This window comes from Serinus canaria, chromosome 25 (genome assembly GCF_022539315.1).
Source record: "Serinus canaria isolate serCan28SL12 chromosome 25, serCan2020, whole genome shotgun sequence".
Classification (NCBI taxonomy): domain Eukaryota; kingdom Metazoa; phylum Chordata; class Aves; order Passeriformes; family Fringillidae; genus Serinus; species Serinus canaria.
The window spans coordinates 6,476,388-6,493,407 of NC_066338.1; the positions used below are offsets into that span (position 1 = coordinate 6,476,388).

The window sequence follows — 17,020 nt, forward strand, 5'->3', positions numbered from 1 at the left end:
AACACACACACGCAGACAGCACAGACACACACACAGACACAGAGACACACACAGCCCCACACACACACACACGCAGACAGACAGACACACACACACACACACACACACACACACACACACACACACACACACAGACACACACACACACACACACACACACACACACACACACAGACACAGACACACACAGACACACAGACACAGCTCAGCAGCAGAGACACAGGAGGGTCCAGCCACGGAGTTCCAGCGTGCTTTATTTCAGGTGATGCTGAAGAGGTCCAGGGGCCAAAGCCAAAGCCAAAGGAGGGTCCAGGGTATAAATACAGGAAAAGAGGGGGTGGAGAAGAGCAACAAGGACCCAGTAGTCTGAGGGCTCTGGGGCAATACACAAGGAAGGGACCAATAGGGAATGCTAGAGTGGATAGGCAGAGACATAGAGCAGTGGGAAAACAGGGAAGGTAGAACTCTCTAAAACATGAACTTTTAAGGGTTAAAGGGGTAGGAAAGGCCAAGGGGCCAATATGGAGAACGGAACTGGGAAAAATTAACATAGTGCTGCAGAGCACCATGGGAGAAGCTTCCTTCCTCACCCTGAGCTCTGAGGAATGCCCGGAGCCTAAGGTGCATCTCTCCAGGGGATTGCTGTTGACCTCTCCCCAGTAAACTCACAGGTCTTCACAATTACACACTGGAGATGTTTGGGGCTGTTCATCATTTCTCTGCTCCTCATCACCAAAGCAACAGATTCTGGCTTGTGCCCAGGGCAACCATCCCTGGCTATGGGGCTACATGGAGCTATTCTCAGGAAATGCCCCAAAAGCTGGGGAATGCTCCAAAACTGCCTCAAAAATTTGAGATACCCCAGCATCTCTTCATGAAAATTGAATACCCAAAACCGGGCTTCCCCTCCCTTTATCATCCCCAAACATTGGCTGTCTTGTTCCAGACCCCAGGCCACCTCCCCAGTCCCAACCTCAACCCATCCCACCCCTCATGAACATCAAGACCCCCTTCCCAAGCTCTATTTCCCCCACTTCACCCCTCCCAAACCCCATCCCACCCATCCTGCCCCACCCAAACCTGATCCTGTTGTGGTGTAAAGCTAGGTTCTTCCCCTCAGCTGTGACTACTTCCTCCTTGCCTGTCTCCTTACCAGTAAGTTCAAAAGATGCCCCTCAGGCCTGCGGTCATTGGCCTGTCCAGGTGTCATTGTTCCCTGAGACCCTCCCCCTCCCACCTGGTTGGTAGCTCACCTGTTCCCCCCCCCGACCTTCCTGTGAGCTTAAAAGGGGTTGCGGCCATGCGGTGGGGGTCTGTTCGGAGCAGTACTGAGATTCGGAACTGTAATACTGTGGAATAAACTCTGGATTTAACTCTCCGGCAGAACACACTCTCTTCCTCTTCACTATCGCCTGGACTTTTCTGCTAGAGGTAAACTGAGTTTTGCTTTGCATGGGCCTATCTCGAGTGCTTAATAGTAACTGCTTGCGAGCCGAAGGTGTCTCTGAGGAGAAATATCCCCAGTAGCCACTTGTAGCTCGAGAGAAAGCACCAACTGGCGCCCAACGTGAGGCACATCGAATTTGAATGCCCAAAAAGTAATCTCAGAACCTCGGAAAACCTTCAAGGCAGCTGAGCATCCGCTAGAGAGCTTTGAATGCATCGCTCTCAGCAAAGACTTGGGGATCAATCTCCCAGAAGAAGTCTTGTGGAATGTTCGGTACTCCTAGAAGATTAGCTCCTTTCTGGTGAGCAATTTTCCAGGGGAGAACAGGGGAGCCCCCTTTTTTTGCCCGCGGGGGGTCCTGTTCCAGTGAAGAGACGTCCTGCTTTTACCGCCATCAACAACTTCGATTTCGGTGAGTATCTGTGCCCTTTAGAGGGAGTAGAATCTCAAAAAAAAAAAAAAAAAAAAAAAAAAAAAAGTTTCTGCCGTGAAACTGGTCGCTTTTAAACAGTCTCTGCCGTGAGAACTGTTTTGACCCTGCCGTGGGTTGTTTGTTTTAATCCGGAGCGATATTGTGTTAGACATAGCTCACTGCAGTGTGTTTTTGCCACTTTTATAATTCGCGGCGCCAGTGGAAGAGCGGGAGAGCTCTCCCAACCCTTCCCTCCCTGCTCGGCACTGCGGCGTGTTGTCTCTCGGCGTGGGGGAGGGGGGCTGCTCTCTCTCGGCTCGGTGTGTGGTGAGCTCTCTCTCGGTGGGGGGGGGGGTAGCTGTCGCACGGGGGGTGCTTTCTCGGCTCTCTACACACGGTGCGGGGCGGCCCCAGTTTCGCCTTTGCCACGTGGAGCCGGCGGGGAGGCTTTTTCTGTCCTCCACACCTGCAGAGCTGTTCCCGAGTCAGCGCTGTTGCCGCGGCTATTTTAAAGGCAGGGTACTCAGCTGCATTGTGAAAAGCTAACGTCTGCTCGTTATCGCTTCTGGTCAGTAGTTTTCTTAGAAATCGGTAGTTGATTTGGCTTTATTTCCAGTCAGCGGGACTTTGTGTATTGCGCTTTTTACATCTAAAATGGGCTCAAATTTAAGCGCTGCACAAAAAGGAGTGTATTATAATATTATTGCCATTTTAGTCAGTGGTAATGTTAATTTCTCTAAAGGTAAATTGAAACCGTTTATAAAATGGCTTTTTCCTACACTTCCCACAAATTTCTCCTGAAGAAGTCCATGATATTAATGTTTGGGATAGAGTAGGAAATGAATTAATAACCTTAGGACAGTCTGGAGATATTTCTTCAGCTAAATTTGTGTACTGGGGTTTACAAATTCGAACAGCCTTGCTCAAGCAAAAGGAACTGAAGAAAAAGCCTAAATACAAGCAATGTACCCCTGCTCTCCCTGTCTCTCCGCCTCCCACTTCTAAACCTCTTACCCCTAAACTTAGTATCTTAAAGCGTGCACATTCTGCTAATGCTCAGAAAACTCGATTTCCTGAGCATTTTAAAATGCGTGATTCCCCCTCTCCAAATAGTCCTAGCCAGACGGCTTGGAACCTTTCTCAAAACCCTGCGTCTCCTGCTCTGAAACCCAGAGCACGTGTTAGCTTTTCGGAGAGCAGTGATCCCCAAAATGGCCCCCATGCACTAGGGAGTCCCCAGAATGAAGGTGCCACGTGGCACCTTCCCATACCTGGCCGTTTTCTTCCCAAAATACTCCTAAGCATCCCAAAATTCCTCCCCCACGCCCCTCCCCTCCTGCTCCTCGTGACACCTCCCTTCCCTCCCCCTATCCTGCTGTACCCTCAGCTCCGCCCCTCTACACCTCCCAGGGGGTGTCTGCCGATGTGACGTCCCACGGTGGCCCCGCCCCCTGTTCCCATGGTGGCTCCGCCCCCTGTGCCCATTATTTCCCTATCCCCTCCCCGGGTTCCCACGGTGAGGGCACGCCCACTGCTTCTCCCCACAGCTGTATCGGTGCTCCCACTTCTGATTCAAGTGATACAGGACAAGAAGTTGCAGACCCAACTCAGGGTCTGACTTTGTCCTTCGCTCCTGTTACATATCAGCCTGCAGCACAAGGGGGAGCAGCCCCAACTGCTAATTGGAGCTCTTTCGGACGACAATTGATTAAAGAAATCTGTAAATCTCATAAAGAGTATGGCCCACACAGCCCATATTTTCGTGGCCTTTTAAATTCTGAACTGAGCAGGACTGTAGTAGTCCCACATGATTTAAAACAGCTTTTCTCATGCCTCATGACCTCTACAGAATTCAAATTATGGGAATTAGCATGGAAACAACTGCTAAAAGAAGCCCTCCCAAGCTTGCAGGCTGATCCAAACACAGCAAAAGATACCAATGGCTTGCCAATTACCATTGAGCATCTCTCCGGTGAGGGCCAATGGTCTTTACCCTCAATCCAAGCTACTGTAATTCCTGTAGAAACACTCGAGAAAGTGAAAGATGCAGCTGAAAAAGCATTCTTTTCCCTCCAATCCGAGGGGCCTTTAGAGCCTTATAGTAAGATCAAACAGCTACCATCAGAACCTTTTTTAAAATTTGTAGAAAGGTTAACTAGGGCTATTGAAATCCAAGTAAAAAAGAAAATGCAAGAGAAGAAGTTTTAGAGGAAATGGCATTTACAAATGCAAATGAACAGTGTCGAGCAGCAATTTTAAGTCTTCCCCTAGAACCCCCCCCTACACTAAAAGATATGCTTCTAGTCTGTAACAGGAAAGTGCCTCTGATGAGTGTTGCTGAAGACACCAGATCAAGATTCCCTCAGCGTGTTGCCGTTGCCAGCCCTGCGCCTATTCCCTCAGAACAGCAGCACCCTGGGCAGCAGCGAAGACCAGCAATGGTTGACCCCACGAAGCCATGCCTGCTTTGCAGCAACCTTGGGCACTGGAGTAGCCAGTGCCCCCTGAAAAAGCAATTTGATGAATTTAGAAATAGTGGGGGGAGAGAACTGCAAACGCTCCCAGAGAATCAACAACAACAAAAAAACTGAAAAGGCAGCGCCGCCGGCCTGCCAGGCGCACAGACACAAAAAGAGCAGGCCAAGAGAATGGGGGAAACAAAATAAACCAAGTGTGCGGGGATGTTACTATTTCTGTGAGTGAAGCAGATGCTTCAATGACCACATCTAGTAGTCCATTGTCTACTAGTCCAAACAAACTTTGTCGTGACTTAAGTGAACCCATGTTAACCACATCTTCTGTCAATAAGTCTTACAGGTTGCTGCTGTCAGAATCACTCCACCTAAAAGACACTAACTGGCATTTTGTTTCTGTCAATCCAGAACAGGAAGGTACCTGGCACCGAGTTCACTGTAAGTACATCATCATTGGGGACACCAATCACACACCACAAGAGATTGAAATTGCTCCAAGAATGACAACACCAGATCCTGAGCAATTCATTCTCGGGCTGCACTGTTTTCACCCACCCCTGTTTCTTCCCAAAGGACAAATTGTTGCTCAGGCTATCCCTGTGCCGTGTTTACCTGAAAGCACCGAGAAACAAGGGCCCACAGTTGCCCAGGTCCAAGTTATTGGGAAAGATAAACCCAAAATCTGGTGTAATGTCAATGGGGGTGAAGAGTCTAAACGTATTGAAATGCTTGTAGACACAGGTGCAGACGGCACAGTGATCCCAGTACAAGACTGGCCAGCACATTGGCCTTTGCAAGATGTTGCCGGTCACGTTCAAGGTGTGGGAGGTCTGCAATTGGCAAGACAATCCAAGAGTGTCATCCAAATTGAGGGGCCAAACGGACAATTGGCAAATATCCGTCCATTCGTGTTAGATTATTCAGAACCATTATTAGGGAGAGATTTAATGGCCCAGTGGGGTGTCACAATTGATATTCCAGACTCCCCACAGGATTTTTGTACAGCGGTCATTGAACAGCGCCCCGCCCATAAACTGAAGTGGAAAACTGACAACCCAGTTGAGGTGAAACAATGGCCGCTCAGTAAACAAAAAATAAAGGCGCTTGAAGAGCTAGTAGAGGAGCAATTAAAAAAGGGTCACATTGTAGAGACCATGTCCCCGTGGAACTCTCCTGTTTTTGTCATCCAGAAAGCTGACAAAAAAAGATGGCGGCTCCTCCACGACCTCCAACAAATTAATAATGCAATTGAAGATATGGGTTCCCCCCAGCCTGGTATGCCATCCCCTACTATGCTTCCCCAAGATTGGAAACTAGCTGTTATTGATATAAAAAAAATTGTTTTTTCCACATTCCCTTACACCCTGACGACGCGCCGCGTTTTGCATTTTCAGTCCCTACCATCAACATGGAAGCCCCTATGAAAAGGTACCATTAGACGGTTCTTCCTCAAAGACTGAAAGTCTCGCCAGCAATCTGCCAACAGTATGTCTCTTCCTTGCTTTCCCCAGTGCGTGCAGCCGCAGAAAAGGCCATCATCTATCATTATATAGATGATATCCTTGTGTGTGCCCCCAATGATGATCTACTCACACATGCACTTGACCTAACGATCGATGCATTGATTGTTGCAAGGTTCGAGCTCCAAGAACAGAAAATTCAAAAGACGCCACCTTGGAAATATTTGGGCCTAAAAATTGGAAATAGGACCATTGTTCCTCAAAAACTAGAAATCAATCCAAAAATCAAGACCCTTGCGGATGCCCACAAGTTGTGTAGGTCTTTAAACTGGGTAAAGCCATGGCTTGGTCTGACAAACGAAGACCTTGCCCCTCTTTTCGATTTATTGAAAGGGGGAGAGGACCTAGGTGCTCCTAGGTCTGTTACCCCAGAGGCACGGAAAGCTCTAGAAAAGGTTCAGATTGCAATGTCCACAAGACAGGCCCATCGATGTCAACCTGACCTGCCATTCAATTTTATCATCTTAGGTAAGTTGCCATACCTCCATGGAATCATCTTCCAGTGGGAGGAAGAACAAACACTTAAGGCAAAAGATACACCAAAAGAGGACCAAGACCAGAGGGACCCTCTCTTGATCATAGAATGGGTTTTCCTCAGTCACAAAAGGTCCAAGAGAATGACAAAGTCTCAAGAGCTGGTAGCAGAACTGATCCGGAAAGCAAGGACCAGAATCAGGGAGTTAGCAGGATGTGACTTTGGGTGCATTTACATTCCAATTGAGTTAAAATCGGGCCAAAACACTATGAAAATATTGGAACAATTGTTTCAAGAAAATGTAGTGTTGCAATTTGCTCTGGATTCCTATTCAGGACAAATTTCTGTCCAGAGGCCTGCCCACAAGATGTTCGAACAAGATGCTCAATTCACTCTGAAATTGAGAAGTGCTCTAAGTAGGAGACCTTTAAAAAAGGCTCTGACTGTCTTTACAGATGCATCTGGGAGGTCTCACAAGTCCGTTATGACTTGGAAAGATCCTCAAACCCAGCAGTGGGAGACAGACATTGCTGAGGTGGAAGGTTCACCTCAAGTTGCAGAATTGGCTGCAGTTGTTAGAGCTTTTGAAAAATTCTCAAAACCATTCAATTTGATTACAGATTCTGCATATGTGGCAGGAGTAGTATCCAGGGCAGATCAAGCAATACTGCAAGAGGTGTCTAACATCACACTTTTCGAATTACTCTCAAAACTTGTAAAGTTAGTCACCCACCGAGAGCAACCATTTTATGTGATGCATGTCAGGTCACACACCAATTTGCCAGGGTTTATCGCTGAAGGCAACAGAAGGGCAGATGCTCTCGCTGCGCCTGCAGAGATGGCCACTCTCCCAAATATTTTTGAACAGGCAAAAATCAGCCACCAACTTTTCCACCAAAATGCACCTGGTGAGAACAGGCCAGAGCAATTGTAGACACATGCCCAAATTGCCAACAACATGCACTCCCTACAGTGAGTACAGGAGCAAACCCAAGGGGATTGAACAGTTGCGAGCTGCGGCAAACGGATGTTACACATATACAGTCATTTGGACGGCAGAAATACGTTCACGTTAGTGTAGATACCTTTTCTGGAGCGGTCTATGCTTCTGCCCACACAGGAGAATCGTCTATCGATGCCATTAAGCACCTCTTACAAGCCTTTTCTTTCATGGGCATCCCCAAGGAGCTGAAAACTGATAATGGACCTGTTTACAAATCCAAGGAATTTGGAAGCTTCCTGCAACAATGGGGAGTAGGGCACAAAACTGGCATCCCCTACTCCCCTACTGGTCAAGCCATAGTAGAAAGGACTCACCGTGATATCAAGAGAGTCCTAGATCAGCAACATCAGGTTCTGAAAGTAGAACCTCCCCACATCCGGTTGTCCAGGGCACTGTTCACAATTAATTTTCTGAATTGTTCCTTTGACAGCTTAAATCCGCCCATCCTACGCCATTTTGGGGGGAGCAGTCACATGTTGATGAAAGAAAAGCCTCCGGTTTTAGTAAAAGACCCTGAGACTTGGAAAACGGTGGGACCTTACAAATTGGTTACTTGGGGTCGTGGATATGCCTGTGTGTCCACCCCCTCTGGTTTAAAGTGGGTTCCTTCCAAATGGGTAAAGCCCTATGTTCCCAAAGTCTCAGAAGAATCTACTGAAGCGCCCCAGGTTGCTAATGCTGCCTGGAGGAGAAAACGCCGTGCGCATTCTCTGGAAGAAATTCCATTTAAGCCTCCTATCTGGAATAGTTTGTGATACATGTTTGTTTTAAGTTTCCTTTTACCGGTTTAGATCCTGCAGTTCGTGTGCAGTCTTGAGACGCCATGAGACCGAGCCTGCTCCTCGTCCTACTTGCGATCATTTCTCCAGCGATTTCCTGGATAGTCCCTCAGCCCAAAGCGAACGTATGGACCACCTTGGCCAAAGCCCTTGGGCAAGATCACATTTGTCTCTCCACAGCAACAGCCTCTGACCCCTTGTCAACTTGTCTGGTGGGAGTTCCCTTCAAATCCTCAGAGTTCCCAAATGAAATGTGGAATGCTTTAAATGAAGTTAACTCACTCGCACCTTCTCCTGGCCGCTACCCTGCTGACAATCCCTTACTGTTTTGGCAGGAGTGGGTGAGAACGTTACCAGTGCCAAAAGGGGAGCCACAAGAGTTCCATCTCTTAGGCTCCATGAATGCAACCTTTTGCATTCACTTTAAATTCAATTCCCACTTACCATATCATGAAACTAAACATAACACTTATCCTGATCCAAGCAACCCACACTACACAGATAAAAACTGGTGTGAAAATTCAGTCCTAGTCATGCACTCATCTAGTGGTGATTATAAGCCTCGTGAACTCCCAAGAGGTGTGTTTTTAATATGTGGAGACAGAGCATGGGCAAGTCTCCCTCCTCGTCTGCTCGGAGGTCCGTGTACCTTTGGTAAGCTGAGCCTGTTGACCCCAAATCGAACAAACCTAATACATTGGCAAAGAAAAAACAACACACACACATTGGCTATCCAAAAAAGAGACCTAAGGCAATTAGACCCTGACTGTAATTCAGAAATTGTTCACTGGTCCAGACTTAAGGCCACTGCAATTACAGTCCTCCTGCCATGGATATCGGCAGCAAAAAGCATGGGAGAATTAGGCCGATTGGAATGCTGGGTTGCAAAACAGGCAAATCTCACTTCTACTGCCCTGAGTGACCTCTTATCAGATGAGGAAATTACCAGGCAAGCCACCATTCAGAATAGGGCAGCCATAGACTATCTGCTCCTTCTGCACAACCATCGCTGTGAAGAATTTGAAGGCCTCTGCTGCCTTAACTTGTCATCAAAAGCAGAGGACATCCATGCCACAATAGACAAGATGAAAATCATGGTGAACGACATCAAGAGAGAAACTGACGACTGGCTGAGTGGATTGTTCAAAGACTGGGGACTCTCGGGCTGGCTGAGATCTATTCTGAAAACTTTGGTTTTAGTATTGTTTATTTTAATTATCGTTATTATAGTTGTTAGCCTTGTTTTTAGTTTGATCAAACGCATGGTTCTCAAGTTGATTTCAAGCTCACCCCCCGTTCCTGAAGTGTACCATTTAGAAGCCCTTAGTGTTCAAATAGATGACACAGAAGCCTCAGTAGAAAACACTGATTCTCCTGCAGAGGAGGAGCCAATTTACCAACCATGGTTTGGCAAAATTTCTGACCACAAACCCAGTTTTCTTCTTTTTAAACAAAACTAGGGGGAGATGTTGTGGTGTAAAGCTAGGTTCTTCCCCTCAGCTGTGACTACTTCCTCCTTGCCTGTCTCCTTACCAGTAAGTTCAAAAGATGCCCCTCAGGCCTGCGGTCACTGGCCTGTCCAGGTGTCATTGTTCCCTGAGACCCTCCCCCTCCCACCTGGTTGGTAGCTCACCTGTTCCCCCCCCCGACCTTCCTGTGAGCTTAAAAGGGGTTGCGGCCATGCGGTGGGGGTCTGTTCGGAGCAGTACTGAGATTCGGGACTGTAATACTGTGGAATAAACTCTGGATTTAACTCTCCGGCAGAACACACTCTCTTCCTCTTCACTATCGCCTGGACTTTTCTGCTAGAGGTAAACTGAGTTTTGCTTTGCATGGGCCTATCTCGAGTGCTTAATAGTAACTGCTTGCGAGCCGAAGGTGTCTCTGAGGAGAAATATCCCCAGTAGCCACTTGTAGCTCGAGAGAAAGCACCATGATCCCACCCATCCCTCCCCACCCAGTGCTCATTTCACCCCTCCTGATTTGCATCCCACTTTGCCCAATTCCATTCCAACCCAATTTCACCCTGAGGGGCTCCAGAATTGTGTAATTTTGGGGTGGCATTGAGTAGTTTTCAGTGGCATTGAGCAGTTTTGAGCAGACAGGTCAATCCCTCTCATCTTTTGGAGTGCCAAGAAATAAAGACAACTAAACCAGATGCCCCCCAAACAGATCCATATCTACCCAGATATCTCCCAGAATCCAATATTCCCCCAAAACACAAGTAAAATGTGAGGCCTCTGTTGCATTTGTTGACTTTTACCCCGATTTTCTATGTTTTGAAGGGAGAGAGATAAATCAAAAGATAATGAGAGGCAAAGAAAAAGGAACACCAACCACTTCCCACTGCGTATCAAAGGGAATGTGGATCACCAGGGCTCTGACCAATGTGGGTCCTCTGATGGGGATGGAGCTGGAGCAGTGCACGAAGCTCTTCCTGCACTCGGGGCTCTCGCAGGGCTTCCCTTACCGGTGCCTCTGCTGGTGTCGGGTAAAGAAGGAGCGGTCTGAGAAGCTCTTCCCACACTGGGGACACTCGTAGGGCCTCTCCCCGCTGTGGATGTGCCGGTGGGTGACGAGGGTGGAGTTGTGTTTGAAGCCCATCCCGCAGTTGGGGCAGCAGAAGGGCCTCTCCTCACTGTGAATCCGCTCATGTACAAGGAGGTGGGAGCTGGTGTGAAACCTCTTCTGACACTCAGGACACTCGTAGGGCCTCTCCCCAGTGTGGAACCTCTGGTGGACACCCAGGTCAGACCTGTGGCTGAAGCTCATCCCACATTCCAAGCACTCATAGGGCCGTTCCCCAGTGTGGATCCTCTGGTGGCAGAGAGGTTGAATCTCTTCCTGAAGCTCTTCCCACACTCCAAGCACTCATAGGGCCTCTTGTTCTCATGAAGCTGCTCCTGGGCCACCAGCTCTGAGCTCTGGCTGAAGCTCTGCCCACCTTCCTGGCCCGGGATTGGTATTTCCCCCACAGAGCAACCTGGGCTGGGATTGGTGCCCCTCCTCCTCTGGGATTTCTGGGGCTTTTCCTCCCCATTGGATTCCTGCACTGTGAAGCCGCCCAAAATGGCCTCTTCCATGAGGTTCTGCCCCAGGGATTTGTCCTCCCTGGTCTCCATCCCCAGTTCCTTCCCTGGGGGAGGAAGGATAAGGAGAGGATGGGATTTGCCTCCGTGCCAGATGGAAGGGGAAGGAGATCCCCCCAAGGCATCCCCGGCAGGGACGGTGCTGGCAGCAGGGTTGTCCTGCAGCCGGGGGCCAGGCTGGGCTGGGAGATGGAGCAGGAGAGAGGGGAAAGGGGCACTCACTTCCTCCTCACCTGCCTGGGTGTCCAGAGGCATCTTCCTCTTCCTCACAGCCTTCTCCTCCTCCATTCAGCAAAGGTTTGGGAATGGGAAATCCTGGTTTGGGGAAAAACAATGTGTGAATGCCTTGGGTTGGGAATTCCTCCCGCCCAAGTCCATTTCTAGAAGTCACCTGGTGTCCATAAAAACCTCCAAAACTCAAGAATGAATCAAAAAAAGCCACCAGGAGTGTCCTATTTCCAGTCTCATCCCTCTGTGGTTCTGGTAGTCCCCCATCTCAGGGCTGCTGGAGATCCCATGGGTTCTGGGGAATCCTCCCTCTCCAGGATCTTGCTTAGGGATGCTGGGGGGCTTCAGGGTCCACCTCTCCAGCCTCCCCTCAATCCAGCCACTTGGGGCTCCCTCCTCTTCCCACCACCCTGTCCTGGTTTAGGGCAAATTTGGGATAAAACCCCCAAAAGGGGTTTCCTCTAGAAAGCAAATTATAGCAGTCCCTCCCCCAACTGGATCGAGAAAAAATTTCCATGAAGAAGAGGGGAAAAAACTGTTTATTTAAAAGGCAAAGCATTACCAGCACAACAAATAAACAATATTAAAAAATAAAACCTCCTGCCACTCCAGAAGAGATGACAAACTCAGAAAGTCCCTCCGTGGGCTGTAACTTGGCTCATTCAGTCTCTTATCAGTCTCTCATCAGTCCCTCCAGCACTGGAAATGCTGCCGCCCAGGCTAGGCCTGCTGGGCCACAGGTGTGAGCTGCCAGTGCTCTCGGGATGTTCAGTGCAGAGCAGGTTTAAAGAGCTCCAAAGAAAAAGAAAAACCACAATCCAGGGAACTTCTCTGCCTCAGCGAGCTAAAACCTAACTAAAAGCAAAGGAGAGCTCTGTCCTGCTCTCTGTCCATCTACAGACAACTGACACCTTAGGTTTTGAGTTTTTCTGTTCTGTTTTGGTGTGCAGCTTTTAGCTTTCTATTAAGTGTAACTGGGATCTTTTCACAGAGTGGTGAAGACAAAACAATCCCATTCTAGCTGGAGACTCAAGGACAATCTCTTCAAACTTCAGGCCCAAAGCACAAACAACATGAAAAGAGGAGGGTGGGCAAGCAAGGAAGGAGGATGAAACTTTATAATTTGGAGCTATTGATTGGGCAGTTAACTCCTATATACAAATGGACTAAAACTTATAAAAATGTGAGATCTCATGACCAAGCCCTCTTCTGCTCCCATCTTGGAGCCCTCCGGGCAGAGCCAGGACTGTGGCTCTGGTACTGCCAGGGTACCTTTGAAAGCACTTCAATAAAAATTCACTTTATTCCTCTTAAATCTGTCTAGCCTAAATCTGTTCCAGCTCCTTAAGGCAATCCAGGAGCTGGAATGTGGAGCAGTGAGTGCAGTTCTTGAAAACAAACTGCTGCTCCTTCCTCCTCCCCTTCGCTCTCAGAACCAGCCTTAAAAAGGTGCAGAACTCATTTCTGGGCTGAACGGACCGATGGGGTACGAGCATCATGAAGTCACCCCAGGACACACCCCTGTCAGGGTCAGGGGGTCCCGTCCCCGCCTCATCTCCGGGCTGCCGGGGGTCCCCCAGCTCCGGTATTGCCCCTTCCCTCTCCCCGCCCCGGGGGTCCCCCGTTCCACAGCCCCGGCTCTCACGGGGATCCCCAAAACCAATGTCCCGCCCCGTCGGTACCGGGCCATCCCCACGTGGACGCCCCGGGACCCTCCCAAGGGGCCATCGCGGCTCCTCTCCCCGCGAAAAACTCCTCTTAGGGAGCCCGGAGATATCCGGGGCTCGAGTCCGGGATCTGCCGGCTCCGAACGCTCTCCAAAAAAATCCTCCCGGAGACCCCTCGCTGGAGTCGGGGCGAGCTCGGCCTCCGCCCTCACCTGCGGCTCGGGGCTGGGGGCGATGCTCCCGGGGCAGGGGGTGCTGCAGACTCAGCGTGCGGGCGGTGCGAGCGGCGGGATTCTCCCGCTCCTCCTCCTCCCCTCCTCCCCTCCCTCCTCTTCCTCCCGCATTTCCTCCGCTGCCAGCCCGGACCCCCCTTTCCCACCCCTGTGCAGCACCGGCTGCTGGGTGGGGGAGCCCCCGATCGGCCCCAGGGGTGGGCAGGGGGCTCGGGGACCCCCCCGGTGCGGATCCGTCCCCCCGGCCCGAGCCCCAAATTCCGCTCCGGGGCCGCTGGGCTCTGCGGGTCCGCCCGGCAACCGGTGAGTCATCGGCTAGAAAAGCTCTGGTTGGCTAAGAATTGTTCAGCGCGTCCTCTGATTGGCTGGAATTGTGAAAGGCGGTGCACCCTGCGGGTGTCCCTGGGAGCTGCGGTGTGGGAATCCACAAAATCAGAGGGTTTTGGGAATGCTGCAAAAGGCAGGCCTCAGAGACGACAGAACTGTGATTAGAGCTAAGCAGTAGCCATGAGATAGGTCAGCAGGGGGGGGACCCGGGGGGACAGGGGACCCTGCTGGGCACGAGCAGGGTTGGACTGCTCTGGGGGGGCTGTGAGGGGGGACAGGGCAGAGTGACCTCACCAGGGACCTCACACAGCCCCTGTGGTGTCACACAGAATACCTGTGATGTCACACAGCTCCTGTGATATCACACAGCCATCTGTGATGTCACACAGCCCCTGTGATGTCACAGGGCCTCTGTGATGTCACACAGCCCTCTGTGATGTCACAGAGCTCCTGTGATGTCACAGGGCCTCTTGTGATGTCACAGAGCCCCTGTGATGTCACAGAGCTCCTGTGATGTCACACAGCCCCTGTGATGTCACACAGGAGCCCAGCCCAGCCCAGCAGCACAGACACAGCACAAGGACTTTAATCACCCTCTGGGGCTCTGCTGCTCTTTGCATCTGACCCAGTCCTTTAGAGAGTGCTCAAAGAACTTCTCAAGAATTCAAAAAGAGACTGAAACACTGAAGTTTCTTGTACTTTGAAGAGATCCCTGTCAGGGACACAACTGAGAAAGTGTCCCCAGGTTCCAGCTAGAGCAGAACCCTGGAGGCAGTGATGGCAGCTGGAGACAAGCAAGGCAAAGGTGTCTCTGGTGCTGAGCACACCTGGATGTGTTTCAGGAATGCAAAGGGCCAAGGCCTGAGCCCCAGCCCCTGGCAAGGCAGATCCTGTCCCTCCCTCCTTGCTCAGGACTCTTCCTGGGATGGGCACTGGCATGTGGGGATGGGCAATGCCAAGGGCAGGACCATGGGGCAGCCCCTGCCAGGCTGCTGAGCAGGGACAAGGAGGCAATGAGGCCCCAGGGCTGCAAGGGTCACTTGTCCCCTCGTGGCCTCAGGCCCAGGGCCAGCAGCCATGGCCAAAGTGCTGCCCAAGTTGGTTCTGTCAGGGCCCTGCAGCTGCTGCCCATCCCTGTGCCCTGTGCAGCCCAGGCTGTCCCACGGTGTCCCTGCCCTGGCCTCTGTCCCTGCAGGCTGTGCTCATCCCCCGGCTGCCCCACCTGGCTGGCCCCTGATATGATATGATATGATATGATATGATATGATATGATATGATATGATATGATATGATATGATATGATATGATATGATATGATATGATATGATATGATATGATATGATATGATATGATATGATATGATATGATATGATATGATATGATATAGTAGAATAAAGTGATTGAGCAGCCTTCTGCAATCATGGAGTCAATGCTAATTATTACCTGGCTGGGAGCCTGCAACAACAGACAAACACTGCAGAACTGATGAACAGAGATACCAGCCAGGTGAGGGAGGCAGGTGGAAAAGGCTTTGTGCTGTCCCTGCTCTGAGGGGATTCTCAACACGGCCAGAAGATCTGCACATAGGAGAAAACAATGAACAGAGACCAACATAAAATACCAAACAAAGACAAACCACAATGAGTCCAAGTTCCCGGAGGCTGGAGTGTGAGCAGGAGAGCTTGAGGATCTGGGGGATTTCACACAAGAACTGGCCCAAGTCATTGCCATGGCACAGGGGCAGGGAAAATGTATTGGCTGTGTGCAGCAGTGAATAGAGAAAGGCACTGGCCCAGGCAGCTGCTGCCATGTGGGAACAAGCTCTGCTGCCCAGGAGGGTCCCGTAGTGCAGGGGTTTGCAGATGGACACATAGCGGTCAGATCACATAATAGTGAGTAGAAAATACTCTGCTCCATGAAGAAGAAAAGCAGGAATACCTGTGCAACACCTCCTGTGTAGGTGATATTCCTGGTGTCCCAGAGGGAATTGTGCATGGCTTTGGGGACAGTGGTGCAGATGGAGCCCAGGTCAGTGAGGGCCAGGTTGAGCAGGAAGAAGAACATGGGCGTGTGCAGGTGGTGGCCGCAGGCTACGACGCTGATGATGAGGCCGTTGCCCAGGAGGGCAGCCAGGGAGATGGCCAGCAAGAGGCAGAAGTGCAGGAGCTGCAGCTGCCGCGTGTCTGCCAGTGCCAGCAGGAGGAAGTGGCTGATGGAGCTGCTGTTGGACATTGGCTGTGGCTGGTGTGAGAGTCTGTCCGAAATATCCTTCAATTTGTCTCACAACTGTCATTGGGGGACCACTGAAGAAAATACTCCCCTGTCAAAAATCTGACTCTGTAGAAGAAAGTTACCCTCCAAGGGCCCTGAGACCTGAGAGCATTGCTAAGCTCTTGTTTTCACAGGTGCATTTGCTGCATGCTGCACTGAGCCCAATGAGAAGAACGGGTCGCTGTGCCCTTTTTGCAACAATAGCCTTGGAAACAGTCCCACCTCTTGGCCTGGCTGGAGTTCTCCTGAGCTTTTGGGTGGTCCCCCACAGAAGACACCTCTCGTTCATCTACAACCACTGTGACAGACAAACTGAGATGACAGAAGCCTCTCCACCAGAGAAAAACCCGAGAAATCCCCATGTGAGAAAGGCTGCTCCTACACTCCCCAAAGACTGGGACTGAAGGCCCCAGCCCGGGGGAGGTGTGCAGGGGGAGGCGAGCTGACCAAAGCAAGATGGATGTTGCAGGTGCGGGCATTGGACCACAAAAACAATGGCCCTTGCCCACTGAGATATGGACTGTGTGTACCCTTTTCAAAATACCTTTCTTTTTACAATAAAATCAAAATAATTCTAAATAATCCACCTTCCCCCCCCCATTGAAAAGTGTATAATTGGAGCCCAGACGGACTGCATCTCTGAGATCTCCCCAACGTAACAGGTGGATCCTCAACTAGACTGGACCTAAGGACTTTGTCTCCACATTTGGTAGCTTTATTCGCTTCCTTCTCTCTCTCTCTCTCCCTCTCTATCTTTTTCTCTCTCTTAATCCCTCTATCATATTTTGCTGTGGTCATTCAATAAAGGTCATTAATTCATTTGTTTTGGTTATAATTGCAAAACCCCTTGTACTGTGCTGGTTCTTTTTGCACCCTGAGATCCCTTACGAACCATCACGAAACCCGTTCATAGGGACGGATTGTGACAAGGAGTCCTTCAACTTTATTGGAACAAAGGGAGAGAACCCATCAGGGCACATGCCCATGGGGTTTTCTCTCTCGAGGTTTCAGAGGGAGCAGCCTCCTTTTATCCTGAGCTCCTGGCTGCACATTGCCCTCCTCCTTTCCCCCCTGGCTGAGGTACTAGGAAGTACA

At 50.2% G+C, this 17,020-nt stretch overlaps 2 protein-coding genes across 3 annotated transcripts in view; one reads left to right on the forward strand and one right to left on the reverse strand.

The window, feature by feature from the left end:
* The window catches only part of LOC115483858 (zinc finger protein 629-like), a 229,171-nt gene that overhangs the window by 13,838 nt on the left and 198,313 nt on the right, over window positions 1-17,020 (forward strand). The gene's annotated exons all lie outside the window — the stretch shown is intronic.
* The window catches only part of LOC115484925 (zinc finger protein 208-like), a 513,901-nt gene continuing 507,216 nt past the window's right edge, over window positions 10,336-17,020 (reverse strand). Inside the window, 3 exon segments of the mRNA XM_050984212.1 lie at window positions 10,336-10,516; window positions 10,519-10,935; window positions 10,938-10,992. Of these exon segments, the coding sequence (XP_050840169.1) occupies window positions 10,464-10,516; window positions 10,519-10,935; window positions 10,938-10,992 (525 nt within the window). The 3' untranslated portion in view covers window positions 10,336-10,463.